We start from the raw sequence: 20,048 nt of genomic DNA, 5'->3' as shown, positions 1-20,048 counted from the left end.
CAATTACAGAGAAATGATTAGTCTAATGAACTGAAGCACTAAAAAATAAATTATTTTAGGAAACAATTCATAAAGGCATCAATTAAAACATAAAACCCAACATCAGAAAACAAAAGCCCTGCCACTATTAGTTATAGTCTTCCTAGCATGGGGTTAAAAGCACATAAAGATAAAATGCCATAAATCATACAAAGGAACATGGGAAGATACTCAACGTTAACTAGACAGGGATTCAATGGACCATATTGTATGACAGGCACTTAATATGCCCTTTTAAATGACTACATCATCATCTAAAGGCAACACCAGGAAAGGTACCCTATTTATCAATGATCTAGGCTGAAAGCATGCAGCGGGCATGCACTGGTTGACTCCCCTACATTTCACTTTAATGATTAGTCTAAGTCATTCAGCTTATGGCATTCCTTAGGGATGGATGGTCTTTGGTTCAAAGGTAGACAAATGATCCAAGGTAACCCAATCAGACTAAGGGAAACCTAGGCTTGAGTAAAAATCATCTTACAACCATGAGGAGAACAAGATGAAACAGATGTGTAAAGCAAAGAGACAAAAAACAACCTGAGACTTTGGTAACATTGTTGAACCACGGATTCAACCAACCCAGAAACTGCCATATTTCTGGAGTTTTATTACAAGAGCTAATACCTTTCTCATTTACAAATCACTTTGAATCAGGTTTTCTGTTTCTTGCAGCCAAAAGCATCCTAATTAGAATGGTTGGCAAGCAAAAAAGATTGAATTTGTTCATGTTTAAATGTTAACTCAATGCACAGGAGTGGAAAATACAAAGAGGAATGAATGTCAGTAAGTTGGCTCACTGATTCTCTCAATTCTTAACATGTTTTTTTCTCTCTAAAAAAAAATCATAAGGGACTTCCCTGGTGGTGCAGTGGTTAAGAATCCGCCTGCCAATGCAGGGGACACAGGTTCATTTCCTGGTCTGGGAAGATCCCACATGCCGTAGAGCAACTAAGCCTGTGAATCACAACTACTGAGCCCGCGCCCTAGAGCCCTAGAGCCCATATGCTGCAACTACTGAGCCCACATGCTGCAAATACTGAAGCCCACGCGCCTAGAGCACGTGCTCCACAACAAGAGAAGACACTGCAATGAGAAGCCCACGCACCATAATGAAGAGTAGCCCCCTCTCGCTGCAACTAGAGAAAGCCCATGTGCAGCAATGAAGACCCAATGCAGCCAAAATAAATAAATAAATAAATAAAACGAACATGCACATAATTACAAAATAAAACCATGCAAAAGGGTTTGCGATAAAAAGGAGTCTCCCAGCGCAGACCATCTGTCCCATTCCCAAAGGTCCCATTCTGCACTGCGAAAACTTTTGTATATTCTTTCTAAAATGTTCTTACATTTTTTTGGATATGCTTTTTCTCTAAAATGAAGAAGAAAACACTTGCTAATGAAATATAACACACACTGCTTTACATCTTGCTTTTTCACCTAACATTGTATGTTGAAAAGATTCTCTCCAAAATAACACAGAGACATGTCATTATTTTTAACTGCGTATTTTTCTACAGTAAATAGCCTCCATAGATTATTTAAATAGTAGTCTCCCACTGATAACACAGATTCCTCCCAATGTTCTGTTTTTTTCAGTAAAGCATATCTTATGGAGAATAAATCATTTTGAAGATTGGTCTTACACACAGTTTATCTCTAGGCTACAACCCATTCCCTAATCTAATCAACAACGAGAAAGTGGGACAATGGTTTCTAAGGGCTGTTCTGTTCAACAGGAACACTAAAATTAAGACCTTTTAGCTTTATATGTTTAAAAGGCGGGGGTGGGGGGTGGGGTGGGGGACAGGGCAGGGACACTTCAACAAAGTCAACAGACTACAAGACGTACTCATGGCGTAATTCTCCAAGTGAAAGAGATTATCAGAATGAAAGCAAACTTTACTGTTCTACTTTTTATGGAGTTACCTCCTTGGCATTTATTATACATCATGTTTTTAGATACATGTCTTAACTCTCTATTTTCTGAAGGTAAGAAATCTTTCTGATATATCTTTATTTTCCAAGCACAGTATCTTCCATATGGCAGAAACAAAATAAATGTTAATTGGGTGACTGCTGATTCTTAATGCCTGTCTGTTTCAGCAATGGTATTTATGAAATTTTAAAACAGAGAAAGGCTAAGTAAGTCTTCTATGCCAACACTATCAACATTGCTGAAATAGATTAATTTCCATTTCTAACATAATACATAGTAAAAGAAAAATAGAATATGCTTAACTTTCTGCATCTATCTGCACTTAGACCAATAAACAGAGGTATTTGGAAAGGGGAAACAGCTCTAACTTACCATATATATGAAAAGAGGCACAATGCTCTGCAATGCTCCCATATACTGTCCAAGGGCTATATTAAATCTTTCAATATAGAGATCTGGAGGGCTGGCCTGTGAAAAAGAACATAAATGTGATCATTCCAGGAAACCAGGTATAAAGATCTTCCGGCACAATCTAAAATGCAAACGGACTTAGAACTCAATCAAAGTTCACACTGAAATTCACAATAAAGAAAAAGAGGAGGCTTATACCCTGAAGTTAAGATTTCTATCTCTATTCCAATATCTGCTATGCAAAACTGAGGTTTGATTTAGCTGCCTTTAAAATGTGTGTAACCTTCCCATGTCAGTTAAAAGGCTTGCTCTGTTAACAAGTAAAAAGGTGAATTTACACTTAAGATAAACGATATGATTTTTTAAATCACCACTAAACTATAGACATTGACTATGGGAATCAAACTATATTTGGGCTTGCAATAGGGGGGAAAATTCAAGGAAGTGATATAGGCTTAATATACTATGAGAATGGCTGTTGATATGTTAGAATTACCTTAGGCACGGTAATATTCTAAGTTGATACTAACTTGGTTGTACCACTCCTGTAGCTAACCAATTATAAACCTATTGGCTAGAAATTAAAAAGCAGGACTCAAATTTTGGTCCATATACATCTGCAGCTCTGGAGAGCAGTTAAAATAAATATAATAATACATGACTGGCATTTAACTCATTGTTACCAAATACCATGTCATAAAGCCATCAAAAGAGAACACTTCCAATTTAACTGCACATTGTGGAATGAATGTGAATGTGTGTGTCCCCACACAAGAACCCCTATGTTAAAACCCTAACCAGTGCAGCTCTATTTAGAGTAAGGAAGTAATTAAGGCTAAATGAGGTCATAAGAGTAGAGCCCTTATCCTACAGGATTAGTGTCCTTATGAGAAAAGACACCAAGGGGCTCATTCTTTTCCCCTTCCTCTCCCTCCCCTCCCCCAAAGCACACTCAGAAGAAAGGCCATGCGAGCACACTGCAAGAGGATGGCTGTCTACAAGCCAGGAAGAGAGCTCTCATCAGGAACCAAATCAGCTGGCACCTTAATCTTGGACTTCCCAGCCTCCAGAATGGTGAGAAATAAATTTCCGTTGTTTAAACAACTCAGTCTGTAGTATTTTGTTATGGCAGCCCAAGCAGACCAAGATACTGTGTTTTACAAAAACGTATCCATGTACTATTTCATTTTATTCCCTAAAGCTAAATTAATTAAGTACCATTTTAATGTTGAAGAAACACACTAATGGGCAAGGATTTGCCTAAAATTAGAATGACAGATCTAGGTTTTCCAGCTATGAATTCATTCGTGGGCCAGGGAGTTGGGGGGAATGGGCATGGCACAAAACATCGCACAAACAAAACTGATTCCACACAAGGGCTAACTCATGACAGTCTCATCATCTGACAACCACATCATATACACAAAGTCTGGCTTTCAAACAAGTATATAAAGAAACACCACGTTGAAAGACTCCTAAATATTAAATTTAAACACTGAAATTATAAAACCATTTCAGCTAAGCTGTTTTAGAAATGTCCAAATAGTCCAATAATATTTTAAAATAAAATTTAATTCATTTTTTTCAGTTCTACTTAGAAGCTTAGATATGTGCAGTGAGCTGTCCTTTTAATTCATCTTTCATTACTGAGTTCTTACATACAGGTTTGGTGTACACTTGGTGCTTTTTTTTTAACATTTATTTTTCTTAGTCCTCCTACTTCAATAAATTGAATGTTATTTCCATTTAACATCTGAGGCAACTGGGGCTCAGAAATATTTGGTCAACTGATTACAGTCCTACAGCTAATAAGCCCAAGAATTAAGACTCTAACCTTGTTCAAACTCAGTCCTTCCAACTATTTATAATCAATTTTTAGCACCCTGAAACTCTTAGAAAAAAATTCAGACTTCCAATTCAGGCCACTATCTACCTCTCTGCTTTCACAACCTGCTCATTCTCCCATGTAGCCCAGCACAGTCATCACATGGAACTACTAACAGTTCCCAAACAATGCCCGTGTGCTGCTTAGGCCTCCTTCACTGTATCTTCCACCTGACGCCTTTTATCACCACCCTCAACCAGACTCACCCTGGCTAACTTCTCCTACTCATCCTTCAAGATCTGTGTCACTTCCTCGAAACTGAGATATACGGCCCTTCAACAGGGCACCACCACACTTACTCACTTCTCCACTGGGTAGTCTCTGTCACTAAACTTTCAGCCCCTAGAGGGTAAGATCTGTGTCTTATCTTTGTATCTCTAGTGCAGACCACAGAACCCTAGCATAGTAGGTATAGATAAGTGCTTTTTTTTTTTTTGTACTTAGAACAGTCTTGCTTAAATCTAAAGTTGTTTAAATCTAAATCTAATCTAGCCTTGCTTAAATCTAAATTGCTATTTTATCACTTAACAAGGTTATACGACAATTCATTTAGCCCTCTGAATTTCAATTTCCATACATATAAAAAATAAGAAAAACACTAATTGTGCTATTTCCAAGATGTGCTGAGAATCAAAGAAAATAACATGTGCTTAGAAAAATGTCAACTATTACACATGCACATGCAAGTAGCAAGAGTAAACTCCTTTATGGATTAACTACCTATTTGTTTAATACTTCAGAAAAACCTATTAACATTATTAAAGGCATTCTTTGTTAACTAAAAAAATTGGGGAAAATAGTTCCACATTATGGGCAAACTTTTCACTATAACTAATGAACAGAATCACATGTAATATCTTTCTCTAAACTGCTTCGAAGAACTCTGGAAATGATATTTAAATATTCAAAGAAATAAATTTTAGAAGTATGATATGAAAAAAGAAAATCTGAAGAGTTTTTGCATTAAAATAATTTTCCTTTTTCATAAAAGGATACTTTACCTATCCAAAAGTTAAAAGTATGAACATTGATCAAAAGCCACACTTAATAGCAGACAGAATAAATAAAATTGAATTCCTTAGTTATTCTTTTCAAGACTTCCCAAAGCCGCAAAGGTTATGAGTATTAAAAAGTACTTTTTGTACTGAATCAAATGTCAGAACATTTACTTAGCTTTTTTACTTCCACATTACATGCAGCACTTATTCAAAACCTCTTAAATGACAGACTACAAATTATAATAGTCTTCTAAAATAAATCCATGCTCTTTACTAGAAACCTAGAAATACCTGTTAGTAAAAAAACTAATCGAATTGTTCCTCCTTAAAACTTAAGTTCAGTATACTTTGGGTCCCATTGGGGAAATTGCTACCTACTTGATTTACATAATTTCACCATGAATGTATTTGGATTGGACATTAAATGAAATTTTTTACCCCTAAAATAAGCAAGCTTCATTTTCTTCTCAAATAAAATAAGAAAAAGCAATTGGCCAGAAAAATAACCATTACTCCAAACATGCTCCAACTTCTCATAACAGACTTAGATTCCCTGAAATTTGTAATATAGCTGGTAGGAATGTTTTAATTTCTTCTTCTTCTTCTTCTTTTTTAAATCAGTAATTCATTCATCTGGTTTAAAATTCAAATTAGTTTAAAAGGGTTTAGAGTAAAGAATTTACCTTTTATTCCTTCTGCATTGAACAAACCAACACTTAATTCCTTTATAACCTTCCAGAAGAATTTTACATATATACAAAAAAATAAGAATCCCATTCATATCCTTTTTCACACAAATGCTAACTTACAATCATACTGATCTGCATTTTTCCTAACAATGTATCTTGGAGACTGTTTTATTCTAGTGTTTCTCAAACATTTTGGTATCAGGAACCCTTTATACTCTTAAAAATAACTGGAAATTCCAAAAAGCTTTTATTTATAATGTAGGTTGTATCTATTAGTATTTACCATATTAGAAACTAAAACTGGGTTTTAAAACTATGTATTAATATATTCTAAAATGACAATAAGCTCGTCATATTTTAACGTTAAAATACAGTTGAATATTTTATACTATAAACTAAGTTATATGTAAATAACTATATTTTCCCCACAAAAAATTAGTAAGAAGAGTGGTATTGTTTTTACAGTTTTGTAAGTCTCTTGAGAGTGGCTTAATAGAAGACAGCTGCATTCTCATATCTGCTTCTGTACTGAGTCAGTTGTGATGTGATGTTTTGGTTAAAGTAAATGAAGAAAATCTACCTTCACTCAGATATGTAGTCAGAAAAGGAAGGCATATTTTAATAGCCTTTTCAAATAATTGTAGATATTTTTCTCTGAAACTTGACAAGTGGTAGTTTCTTAAAGGTTAGTTGGGATATGAAATCTGAAACAATGAATTCTTGATACTCTATTACATTAAAACTCATTGTTCTATCTTCTACTTTGAATGGGTCTTTTACAGATATATTTTATAGCATTACAAACCTGTCATTTGAAAAATACTGACTCACTGAGTTATGTAGATCTAAATGTTGACACATTTCACTATACAACATCAAAAAAAATTATCACCATCTATCTCATCAGAAAAGTCTTTTTAAGTATTGGGATGTTATCAAGATCATCATTGTAGATACAGGTTTTCCAAAATTCTAATTTTCACTTCAAAGCTCAAATTTTATCATTGGCAACAAATACCATCAGTTGTTTTCCTCGAAGTAACACACTTCTTTCATTTTTCAGAAAATGTCTATTAAACACCAGTCTAAATAACCATAGTTTGTCAGTCATTCTTTCAAATAAAAGGAGTGTTTTATAGGGGAAAACACTAGCTTAATAGCTAGTTTAGCTCAAAACTCATATAACCACAGAAGTGCTATTTCTCAAAACAATCATTGTTACTTTAGTATACAGCTTCCCATTTCTTCACAAAGAATATTTTTCTAAGTATACGCAAAATCACAATTCAATAAAATTAATATTTTTCACTGCTTCATCTAGGACATTCTTAAGTGAAATGCTTTTGTTTTCTGCTGTGAGTTTGTAGAAGTTAAGATGCTAAGGCACCAAGCAGTTTTACCCACCATTGCTTTTGTTCCATCAGACCAAATATTCACATAGTGAAAAGGGAAAATAAGATCTCAGTAGTATTAGAAAAACAGTTTTGATTTTACAGACCCCCTGAAAAGATTTCAGGGACGCTTAGAGGTCCTCAAACCACTTTTAAAAGAAATCTATTCTTTTAAGTACAATGTTTGAATGTACTATTTATTTAACCGGTCCCCCATTTGATAGCTTGTTGCTAATCTTTTATTACCACAAGATGTTGTAATGAATTACTTCATACAGGTGCTATTTTGTAGACAGTAATTTTAAAGAAAAATTAAGTTTAAAAAAAGTAGAATTAGGGCTTCCCTGGTGGCGCAGTGGTTGAGAGTCCGCCTGCCGATGCAGGGGACACGGGTTCGTGCCCCTATCCCGGAAGATCCCACATGCCGCGGAGCGGCTGGGCCCGCGAGCCATGGCCGCGGAGCCTGTGTGTCCGGAGCCTGTGCTCCGCAACGGGAGAGGCCACAGCAGTGAGAGGCCCGCGTACAGCAAAAAAATAAAAAAATAAAAAAAATAAAAAATAAAAAAAAAAGTAGAATTAGATGATAATCATGTATCATCATTTAAAAACAAAATAATTTTGGTACTTAAGAGTTTTATAGAACCAATCTGCTAAATATCCCTTAAAATATATATATACATATTCACACATATATATATTTGCTTACTAAGTATATTCCTTAATTATCTTTCATTTTGCAAGCTAGATAAGGAAGCTTGGTCAGTTACTCTAATTAGACATATATTAATTTTTAGAACAGCATGACTTGTTTACATAATTTTACTAGCCAACAGACGAATATACTATGGTCTAGGTCAGTACTGCCCAACAGAACTTCCTGTGATGATGGAAATGTCCTATATCTGCACTGTCCAATATGGCAGCCGCTAGTCATGTGTGACTACTGAGCACTTGAAATGTATTTAATAAAACTAAGAAAGTGAATTTTTATGTCATTTTAATTTTAAAGTTACATGTGACTAGTGGTAACCAAACTGGACACTGCAGATGTAAAATAGAAATAAGTTCCACAGTTTCATAATTATATCCCTCCTCTTCTATCTACGCCCTATCCCTATCCCACCAAAATGAAACATGAAAAAAGTTTAAGAATATTTGCTTTTATGTTCACAAAAACGTTGTAGTTGCCTTTAAATAAAGAAATGACTTTCATATGTTATAATGAAATAAGGAGGAAGAAAAGATGGGAAGGAGGGATCTAATAAACATAACAAGGCCACTAACATATATCTTTGTGGAAGTAATACATGTTCACTGAAATTTTTAAAATTAAAAATGCAATTAAGAAGACGTGGCACATATATACAATGGAATATTACTCAGCCATAAAAAGAAATGAAACTGAGCTATTTGTAATGAGGTGGATAGACCTAGAGTCGGTCATACAGAGTGAAGTAAGTCAGAAAGAGAAAGACAAATACCGTATGCTAACACATATATATGGAATTTAAGGGAAAAAAATGTCATGAAGAACCTAGGGGTAAAACAGGAATAAAGACACAGACCTACTTGAGAATGGACTTGAGGATATGGGGAGGGGGAAGGGTAAGCTGTGAAAAAGCGAGAGAGGGGCATGGACATATATACAGCACCAAACGTAAGGTAGATAGATAGTGGGAAGCAGCCGCATAGCACAGGGAGATCAGATCGGTGCTTTGTGACCGCCTGGAGGGGTGGGATAGGGAGGGTGGGAGGGAGGGAGACGCAAGAGGGAAGGGATGTGGGAACAGATGTGTATGTATGACTGATTCACTTTGTTATAAAGCAGAGACTAAAAAAAAAAAAAAAAAAAAGAAGTGAACTTGAGACTAAAAAAAAAAAAAAAAATGCAATTATAGGAAAACGACCACTACCAAGAACGGTAGATAACTACCATCAACATTTTCTTCTGTTCTTCTGTGTGTATGTTTTATAACAAATATGGAATTATTTTGTAATCTGCTATTATCACTCAGCGCTATATATCATTGACACCTCACAGACCAAATGTATTTCAACAACGTGATTATAATGACTGTCTGGCCCCACCATTGTCTACTTCATCAGTCCCTCTTCATTAGATACTCAAAACCAAGCTCTGCTGTCTGCATCATCCAGGTTTGCATGGTACTTCAACTCCAGATTAGCACTTCAGTGGTGCAAATGTGTTGTGTGTCTTCAGCAACAATACAATCTTACATGTAAACAAAAAATTACATCACTAGTTGCTTGAGAGAGACCAGGTTCGGGAACTATGGTACATTTGCCTAGGCCAGTGAATTTCAAAGAATGCTGCTCTCCAAGTCACCTGAAGGGCTTGTTAATGATGCAGATTCCTTTGCCACAAAGTCCAGACTCAGAAACTTTCCAGAAGTGTATATTTTTAAAGAGAACTTCAGGGGATTCTTTAAACAGCTGGCCCAGCAGCTGTTAAGCATTTAGAAGCCTGTACCTTAGACCACTTCAAAGGAAAGAGAGGTGCTCTATGGGAAGGAAGTCTAGAGGATCCAAGAGAGGGCAGAGCAGTAATCACCCACCCTACACAAGGCATTTATTGCATGACAGTAGTGACACTGCAGCTGCAAACTATACTGAAATCAATAAAAATATGATACACTAACATTTTAATATTAGTGTTAAGACTATAGGTGAATTGTTCTTTTTAATTTAACAGCTTCTTGATTATTATCAACTTCAGTGATTATGAAGTTATTAAAGTGCAACAGTGAAGTTCTAACTCCACTTAGAATGCAGAAAGCCACCAGAGAACATCAGTCCTGCCCTGATGATAAGAAAAAGCTAGTTAACCTACATAATCAATTTTCTGAGCTCATCAGAGACCTGAGGTCACTACATTTTACAACTGCCATGTCCAACCAGGTGAACTGAATTCCAAAGAGTTACAAGCTCTTCTAAGGAAAGAAAGGACACGTGAACTGTTTCTCTCTAGTGATGGCAGCCATAAAAGCTGGTACAAGAACAACAGAAGCTGAAATAAACCATTAAAGGCCAAGTGTGAACTAGCAGTATAGAATCCCTGGGAGCCTCAACACAAGGGCAGTCCATACCTACTCCCCAGCTCTTTTCCATGGGTTTCCACTGGGCCTTTGAGACGAATAAGTGAGGGCAGTGAAAGAGATCAGAGAGCCACCTTCTATGGCACAGATGTGCTAGGCCTGTCAAGGTTTGAGGGTGGGGCAGGAGTCCCTAAGGAAACCCACGCACACTGCGGGCCATCACTAGTAAACAGCTGCTGATTAGCTGCCAATGGAAGACATGAATGAAAACTGCCTATGCGCCGAACCCTACTCACCTAAAAAGCAAAAGCCATTTGTTGAAGGGAAGGGCTAAGAGATCCACCTGAACCCTGGTGACCCTTCTTTTACCTGAGGCAAAAACTGTCTACTGTGGGGAGATGGACAGGGAATCCTCTAGCCCTCCTGTCACAGGCAAAGGTCACCAATCACCGGGGAGGGGGCAGAAAATCCATTCATGCCCAGGTTTCTGCACTACTACAAAACAGAAGCATCCTGCTGCTGAGGGAAGTGCAGGAAACTTGCTCATTCCTAAAGCCCCCCATGGATGCAAGGCGAAATTTGGTTGCCACAGGGTGTAGGGGACAAGAGGTGCAGGGGTAGGGAGAAAGCAAGAAACCCTCCGGAGCTCTAGACCAGGGGTCAACAAACCAGAGCCTGCAGGCCAAATGTGGCCCACCACCTGTTTTTATAAATAAAGTTTGACTGGAACAGAGTCATGTCCATTCACGTATGAATTGTCCACAGCTGCTTTCATGCTGCAACAGCAGAGTTAAAGATGCTGCGATAGAGACCACAAGGCCCGTGAGGATAACTACTATCTGGCCCTTGGCAGCAAAAGTTCACCAACCCCAGTTCTAGACCTTGAACTGAGAAGGAAAAGGCTATCTGCAAATGGGGTGAGGAAGAGGGAGATGAGAACACTGAGAAAGCCCCACTTCCGAGGGTTCAGGTGCACGGGAACTACCTGTGACTGAGGCAGGAGCAAGAGAACCAGGGGAAAAACCCAAACCAAAAACCCTGCTCCCCACCCCCGAAGACTTGCACCAAGTAACAAGCAACAGCCATCCACTCACTGCTGGGAGAGGGCAACAGTGCAAAGAAAGGCCCCCGCCACAAAGCAGGGCCTGCTAAGGGCTGAGGATAGAGCAGGAGCACTGAAAAAACCCCCTCCTGATTCACACTAAGAACAGAGCAGTCACTGTCCACCGCTAGAGAATCTGAGGCCTTACTGTTTATTGACATGATAAAACGCAAACCCAAGTCAACTACTAATACGACTGATTCAACTCCTCGCACCAACAGCCTGAAAGAAGAGTGGCAGGCCCATTACTAAGCATAAATATTATTTATGTCAGTCTCTACGGATGTTTTTATACAATGTCCAGCATTCAATTAGAAACACCAAAAAAGTAAGAAAACACACCCACTGTCAAGAGTTAAACAGTCAACAAGCCCAGACACAGAAATGCCCACAAGTTGGAACTATCATACTACAAAACAGAAGCATCCTGCTGCTGAGGGAAGTGCTTTAAAATAACTATGATTAACGTATGTTATGACCCAGTAGAAGAGGTGGGCAACGTGCATAAAAAGATGGGGAATTACAGCAGACAAATGAAAAGGTTTTTTTTTAAGTCAAGCAGAAATGCTAAAAGTTTTCAAATAGTTCCTTCATAATCTTTTAACATTTTAACATTTATTCCTATATTACCAAGTATGACCTTGGCATTTTGGATACGATACAAATGGACCTGCATGCTCTCTTAATATTATTTTCTGAATCAAACTGGAAATTACTTTTAAAAAAAAATTTGCCTCTACATGACTAACTTTAGCAAAAATGAATAGCGTGTAATATACTTTTAGTCTAACCAACTTATTCCATGACTTTCCAGAGCAATACCACTCTGCCAACAGACAGACTTATCAAGGCTCCAGAAGCAACACTAATTACACCTAAGGCTGACAGAGACGCTACATAAAACTGGAATTTCTTTCCAAATAGACAAATACATACATCTGGCATTATATTCTCATCCATTCCCATTCCTGCTGTGTAGATATTGTTTCCATAGTAAAGTATCCAAAAAACGGTAGGTTATGTAGAAGGTAAGTGAATCTCGGGAGCTAGTAAGAACTATAATGCACATATTTGATGCTCCTAATATAAGTTGTAAGGATGACTTTCTAATTAAAAGCAACAATAAAAAAGTCAAAGTGAGTCTAAAAAACAGTAGAAGACATTTCTCTCTTAGGTCTCTTAACTTTCAAAGTTACTGCTACTATCATTACTATTACAATTATATGGAAATTTCCTCCCTGCTTATTTCTAAGATAAGACTTTCCTCCTTTTCCAAATACTATTTGGACTTGAACACTAAACATAATTAAAGCCAAGCCTCTGTGATCCTGGATTCCTTTAGCTTATCCACATAACAATGAGATAAACCTAGGTTCTAATCTCAGCTTTTTAACTGACTAGCTAGGTAACAAAGAACAGTTACAAAAGGTTCAAGATTACTTCATAAGAGAAAATATCCAAAGTCAGATGAAATAGGATGACTTCTCAATTTCCTATATGCCTCATCTCTTTTACCACTGAGCAAAACTTCCAATATAAGTACGTAACTCTGTCTCAAAACAAAAAGTTTGCTTTAAAAAGAGTACAACTCCTAAATGGACTCTTTACACTCTGATAATAAACAACTACAAATAATTATAAACAACTACAAGTAATTATTTAAGTGATTTGACGCTCCTGCTCATCATAAATTCCATTTCCTGAGTTAAGGATGCTGTTTTAACTGGAATAAGTAGACGGTTTTAATCATCTCAGCTGTAAGGCAAGCATATGGTTTTTATTTTTGTCAACTAAGAAGTACTTTTACTGGATCTCTTTGGGGCCTGGCATTATGTTAAGTTCTATAAGGACACATGAAAAGAAAATACAGACCCTGCCTTCAAAGGATGTTAGTAAACTTATTAGAATTATGGTCTGAATGGAAGCCTGTAGACTGATAGAGGGTTAAGGCGTCTCACTGGCAAATTCTCTAAGAACAACTTTGCTATAACAACTATTTTAAGTTCTAGTTTGGACTTAAAAATAGATCTCCAAATAACTTATTCAGAAGGACTTTCTGGGGACTTCACTGGTGGTACAGTGGTTAAGAATCCGCCTGCCAATGCAGGGGACACTGGTTCGAGCCCTGGTCCGGGAAGATCCCACATGCCGCAGAGCGACTAAGCCCATGCGCCACAACTACTGAGCCTGCGCTCTAGAGCCCGTGAGCCACAACTACTGAAGCCCGCGCATCTAGAGCCCGTGCTCTGCAACAAGCGAAGCCACCGCAATGAGAAGCCCGAGCACCATAATGAAGAGTAGCCCCCGCTCGCCACATCTAGAGAAAGCCCGCACACAGCAACAAAGACCCAACGCAGCCAAAAATAAATAAATAAATTTATTTAAAAAAAAAAAAGACTTTCTGTGAAGAAATAGTTACCAGTGATATTTACCTTACTTGAAATCTATGCAGAAAGGATAACAATGTTCTCACTATCTAAAAATCTTCCTCACTATAGCAAGGAGTAAACAGCATTATTTTGGGAGAATGAAAGATTTTTTTAAACACACTTTGTAGCTCAACAGATATAGAAATTATAGCCTTGAGAAGGTATACAAGCTTTCAAATGACTGCATACAACTAGTTGAATTATGCTGCCACCCACTGGACAAAACACAAATAGCAAGGCAATCCTTGGCTCATTTTAAACACGAAGATAACCTGGTTTCATTTGTTGGCAGTTTGGCAATAAAGCTTTTACAGGTAATCTGGGGTCTATGAAGACTGAATCAAAGTTAAGTCATGTTGACTGATTATGATTTAGTTTCTATTAATTTCCATTATTAATTGGTTTGAGAGTCAAATTATATTTAACTCAACCAAGATATATTTGATATATTTAGCTTAAAAGACATTAAAATTACTCTAAATTCATTTAAATGAATGGTTTAAATGCAATTAGTTAACTTCCTTTAAAATAGTTGACAAATACTCATTTAAACTATTCTAAATTCTGCCTTATTTGAGAATAAAAATTGTACCATTTTCCTTTTCTGCTTCTGTCTTTGTGGTCTCTCCTCCTCAGGACCCTGCACTCAGGTTAGTATTATCAGTGCTGTTCCTAACAATTCAATGTTATTGTCCTGGCCTGGGAGCCAAAATCTCTGTTTAAACACGGTTTCTTGGTGGTAATGTACAGTGTAAGTTCCAAACCACTGACAAAGAAACTGTTGGAAGAAACACACTTGCTAGTGGGTTCCTGACTATAAAGCTACTAGATCAAGATATCAGAATATTTTTATTTGGCCAAAGTGAAAATATACTCTCAATTTGATAAAGTATATTAACATATACAATAAATTTATCAACATTACGTGGGGAGAAAATGCCTCCCAACTGCTCTAGTAGATTCCAGATTCAGATGTACACAAAACTAATCAAATTGTCTAAGTGTCATTTAAAACAGTTTTAAGAGTAAAGGATGTTATATCCATGAAGTTCAATTATCCAAATGGTAGTGGGATAAAACAGAATCTTCTAAGTATTATCAATTCAAATACTGATTTTACCAGTCAACGCCCCCCGAAAATCTCAGTGACTTAACAAAACAGAGCTTAGATAAACAAAATGTGGTATAACCAAACAATGGAATGTTTTTCAGCCAAAAAGATGAAGTATCATGCTATAAACATGAATGAACCTTGAAAACATGCTAATAAGTTAATTAAGCCAGATACAAAAGGTCACATATTGACTAATTCCATTTCTATGAAGTGTCCAGAATAGGCAAATCCACAAAGTAGATTAGTTACTGCCAGTGGCTGAGAGGAGAGGAGATAAGTGAGTGGCTGCTAATAAATGCTGGCTTCTTTCTGTGGTGACTAAAATGTTCTGAAATTAGTGATGATGGCTGCACAACTTCATGACTATACTGAAAACCACTGAGTTGTACACTTTAAAAAGGTGAATGTTAGGATATGTGAATTGTATCTCAATAAAAAAATTAAGTTTTTTAATGTGTTTAAAAAGAAAAAAAAATATAGCAAAGTTTTCTTTCTCCCGTGTTACATGCCCATCTTGAGGGTCTGCTTCATGTTATAATCACCCAGGGACGCAGGTTAAGGGAGCCTCTACCACCTAGAACACTTGGCAGAGAAAAGGAAACATGGAAAATTGCACTGCCGATCTTAAAGCCTTCAGATCTTTGGGTATACACCTCACCAAACACACTTCTCTTTCTCTTACAATTCACAGGCCAAAGCACTTGACCAGGTCTAACTTCAATGGGACAGAGAAGTACACTCCTGACTGGAAACATTTGATTAATAGCATTAAGACCAGCATATTTACCTAATGAGCACTTAGTTCAATACCACACAGGCCAAGAGAAACAAGTAAGTCAGGATTCATGCCCTTAAAAAGCTCCCATGGGCTTCCCTGGTGGCGCAGTGGTTAAGAATCCGCCTGCCAATGCATGGGACACGGGTTCGAGCCCTGGTCAAGGAAGATCCCACAGGCCATGGAGCAACTAAGCCCGTGAGCCACAACTACTGAGCCTGTGCTCTAGAGCCCAAAAGCCACAACTACCGAGTCTGCATGCTACAACTACTGAAGAACACGTGCCTAGAGCCCCTGCTCCGCAACAAGAGAAGCCACCGCAGTGAGACCCGCGCACCGCAACGATGAGTAGCCCCCGCTCACTGCAACTAGAGAAAGCCCGTGCACAGCAACAAAGACCCAACGCTGCCAAAAATAAATAAATAAATACATACATTTATTAAAAGAAGAAGCAGCAGCTCCCAGTGTTGCAAAGGTGACATCCTGCTGGTAACTAAATATATGCCAAGTGCTAAACTAAGTACTCTAGCAGCAACACAAATAAAGTGCTACAGCAGCAAAGAAGAGAAAGTGATTAGTTAAGCCTACCGGGAATAGAGAAGTTAAAAACTGGGAAAACCCTAACAGACAACTAGAACACCTCCTCTGCAAAAAGGGAAGGGAGGAAAGAAATAGTGGCAAAAGAAACTAAGAAAGTACACAAAGATAAAAAGACATCCTCTCCCACATTTAAATTTTAAAAGCAAAATACTGTTACACTGTCTTGCTGAGTTCAGGTGTAAAGAGCCTTGAAATTCTTGTTAAGGAGTATGGTCTTTGCTCTTTAGGTAAAAGGAGAAGCAGAAGGTTGGGAAAATGAATGACATGACACGTCTAAAAAATAAACAAAATGGACTGGGGGAAGGTGCAGGGTCAAGATACAAACTAGAAATCTTTTTCTATTGTTCCAGAAAGTACGAATAAGGACCTAAACTAGGGAAGTAGCAGGGGATAAATTTGAGACATTTTACAAGGGAGAAAATCAGCAAGACTTGTGACTCATTTCATATCTCTATCCTACTACTCATCACATTTCAGTATATTAAAATGACCATTGCACATTTCCCCTGAACAGTACAAAGAAAAATCCATCAAATTTATCACTGTACCCTTTGCATCTAGCACAATGCCTGGCACGTGGACACTAAATGTTAGCTGAACTAAACATTCTAAAACCACTATCATTCTCCTTCCCTCTCTCAAGTCCCCACTACCAACTTCCGACGATTCCACTGAAACCAAAATGATCTTTAAATCCTCTCATCCCACCTCTCTTCCAACTTAATTATTGTCTTATCTATTTTGTTTCTTTGGTCTCTGCAATGTGCCCCAGACATCTCCATCTCCCTTTTCATTGCCAACAGGTTCACAATTTCTTATCCAAGATTCCTAGGGCCAGATGTGCCATAATTCAGAGGATTTCAGATTTAGAAGGTATTATGGTACATATACCATATACTATGTAAAATACCCAGTAGAGATTGGGAATATCAACCCATTGATATTTCTGGGAGAAAATACATGAATGTTCCCAACTAAGTTCCTTCCTCACATGAGTTCAAATCAAAGTTTACTCCAAATGAGTTTTGGCACCAAACTTAGAGGGAAACAAATCCATTTTCAAAGCTTTTTTTCTATTTTGGAATCACAGAGAAGGGGCCGTGGACCTGTAATTCACCTGGTCTACTGGAATCACATCTCATTCTTTCCTACTCCAATCCATCTTGTATCGACCTTCCTAAAATGTAACTCCTGGCCTTTAAAGGCTTCTACAATTTGGCCCCAATCTGCCTTTTTCATCCTTATCACCTCCCAATCTCCCTCAAATACCTCACATTCTATCCGCATAGGACCACTCCTTGTTACCCAAACCTCTCTTACCCATAAGCCTTTACTTATGGAAGTTCTCTCAGCTCAAAACACCCCCTCCCCAAATATCAGTTTTCATGACATATTTTTAACGCCACCTTCCTCTTCATCCCTCCATCTGTCTGTGATCATATCACCTTTAGTCTGATACAGCACTTTCTTTATTCTGCTTTGCACCACAGTTCCCTGAATATTTTTTATTGTTCCAAAGGTACACTAGCAGAGATTGTGACTTAATTCTTTTTTTGGGGTTTCATTTGTTGTTCTTTTTCTAATTTCTTGAGATAAACGCTAAAGCCACTGATGTGTTAATTTCTCACTATGATTGTGGAGTTGTCTGTTTCTCCTTTTGGATCTGTTGATTTTTCTGGGTATTTTGGGTCGATACAAATTTAGAATTATTACCTTCCTAGTAACTGAACGTTCTGTCATAATAAAAGGTTCTCTTTGTATCCAATAATACTTCTTGCTCTGAGTCTACTTTTTATGATATCAATGTAGCTATATTGTTTTTCTTTTCGGCTAATGTTTGTATGGTGTATCTTTTTTCATCATTTGCTTGCAATCTTTCTGTCTCCTTATATTTTAGATGTGTCTCATGTTAGCAGCATTTAGTAAGGCTGCAGAATGTCATTCAGTCCAATAATTATTTACTTTTTTAATGCAGCATTTTATCTTTAACATTTCATGTAATTGATACACTGAAGTTTATTATCTTACTATTTTTCTATTTGTCCCATCTGTTCTCTGTACCTTTCTCTATCCTTCTTGACTCCTTTATTTTCAAATTATTCCATTTTCTCCATTATCTTGTTAATTATACTTTTTACTATTTTTTCTAGTGATTACCCTAAGGTTACAGTCTGCATCCTTGTCTTACCATAGTCTGAAATAAATGAGTAGTTTTACCTCTTCCTCAACAATGAAAGGGCCTTAGAACATTTTAAATCCTTTTACCTTCTTCCATCTTCCATGCAACTGTCATGTGTTTGGGTTATTTATATTATACCCCATAAGACATTACCACTATTATTATTCTATACTTGCATATTTATCTTTGTTTTCCTTCATTCCTACTGATTCTCCAAATTTTCATCTAGGGACATTTTCTTTCTATCTGAAGAACATTCCAGTATTTCTTTAAAGTTAGAGACTACTGGTGATGAATTCTCCCAATTCTTTTTTTTTTTTTTTGCGGTACACGGGCCTCTCACTGTTGTGGCCTCTCCCGTTGCGGAGCACAGGCCCTGGACGCGCAGGCTCAGCGGCCATGGCTCACGGGCCCAGCCGCTACGCGGCATCTGGGATCCTCCCGGACCGGGGCACGAACCCGCGTCCCCTGCATCGGCAGGCGGACTCTCAACCACTGCGCCACCAGGGAAGCCCTCTCCCAATTCTTGTCTAAAAAATGTATTTCTCCATTTCTCTTGGTTTTATGATCACCTCACCTCCTAATATAACTACATATTTCTGAGTGAATGTCAGACACTGTTTATGAAAAATTATGGAAACAATTTGATGTCTAGGATAATGTTCTTTCTCCGGGAAGAATTTACTTTCGCTTCTGGTAAGCAACTAGAGGAGCTAGCAAATCCAGACCATCTTAATCCAATCAGGAATCAAGTGCCAGCTACAACAAGCTAGTCTGTAACTTATTATTCTTACTACACCTGGGATGTGATCCTTTAGGTTTGGTGGGACCTGACCTCCAATTTTTATTACTCTATCCCCATAAACCCATCAAAGCTCTATTAAATTTCTCAGCCTAGTAGCCTCCTCTTCCAGAATAAATAGGTGCCTCTAGTAGAGAAATGGCTCAAGTGCTAGTCTCCCGTCTCTGGATTTCCTTCTCTTCCCAGGTCTTGGTCCTACAATTCTTCATTTTTTTTTTTTTTTTTTTTTTTTTTTTTTTTTTTTTTTTTTCTTTTTGCGGTATGTGGGCCTCTCACTGCTGTGGCCTCTCCCGTTGCGGAGCACAGGCTCTGGACGCGCAGGCCCAGCGGCCATGGCTCACGGGCCCAGCCGCTCCGCGGCATGTGGGATCCTCCCAGACCAGGGCACGAACCCGTATCCCCTGCATCGGCAGGCGGACTCTCAACCACTGCGCCACCAGGGAGGCCCTCTTCATTTTTTTATTAGCTCCCTGGCCCATTTTAAAAATTGTTCTCAGCAGGAGGTTTGGTCTAAAATTATCTAGCCTTATCAATCATATGTCTACGGCTGTACCTAACAGAGTATCTTGCATAGTTATATAGGAAAGAGCTAGCTATACTAGGTTCCCCACTAGGAAGCCCTGTAACCAGTCAACC

The 20,048-nt window shown here is 37.8% G+C and overlaps 1 protein-coding gene across 2 annotated transcripts in view; it reads right to left on the bottom strand.

Moving 5' to 3' along the window:
- CACUL1 (CDK2 associated cullin domain 1) overlaps positions 1-20,048 on the bottom strand; it is a 67,283-nt gene that overhangs the window by 18,232 nt on the left and 29,003 nt on the right. For both annotated transcript variants that reach the window (XM_081224991.1, XM_081224992.1), the window contains exon 4: positions 2,354-2,449. In XM_081224991.1, coding sequence (XP_081081117.1) covers positions 2,354-2,449 — 96 coding nt within the window. The remainder of the gene's footprint in view (positions 1-2,353; positions 2,450-20,048) is intronic.

Source organism: Mesoplodon bidens (assembly GCF_964165515.1).
Source record: "Mesoplodon bidens genome assembly, chromosome: 1".
NCBI lineage: Eukaryota > Metazoa > Chordata > Mammalia > Artiodactyla > Ziphiidae > Mesoplodon > Mesoplodon bidens.
The sequence above is the reverse complement of the archived record's forward strand: the minus strand, read 5'-3'. Positions and strand labels throughout refer to the sequence as shown.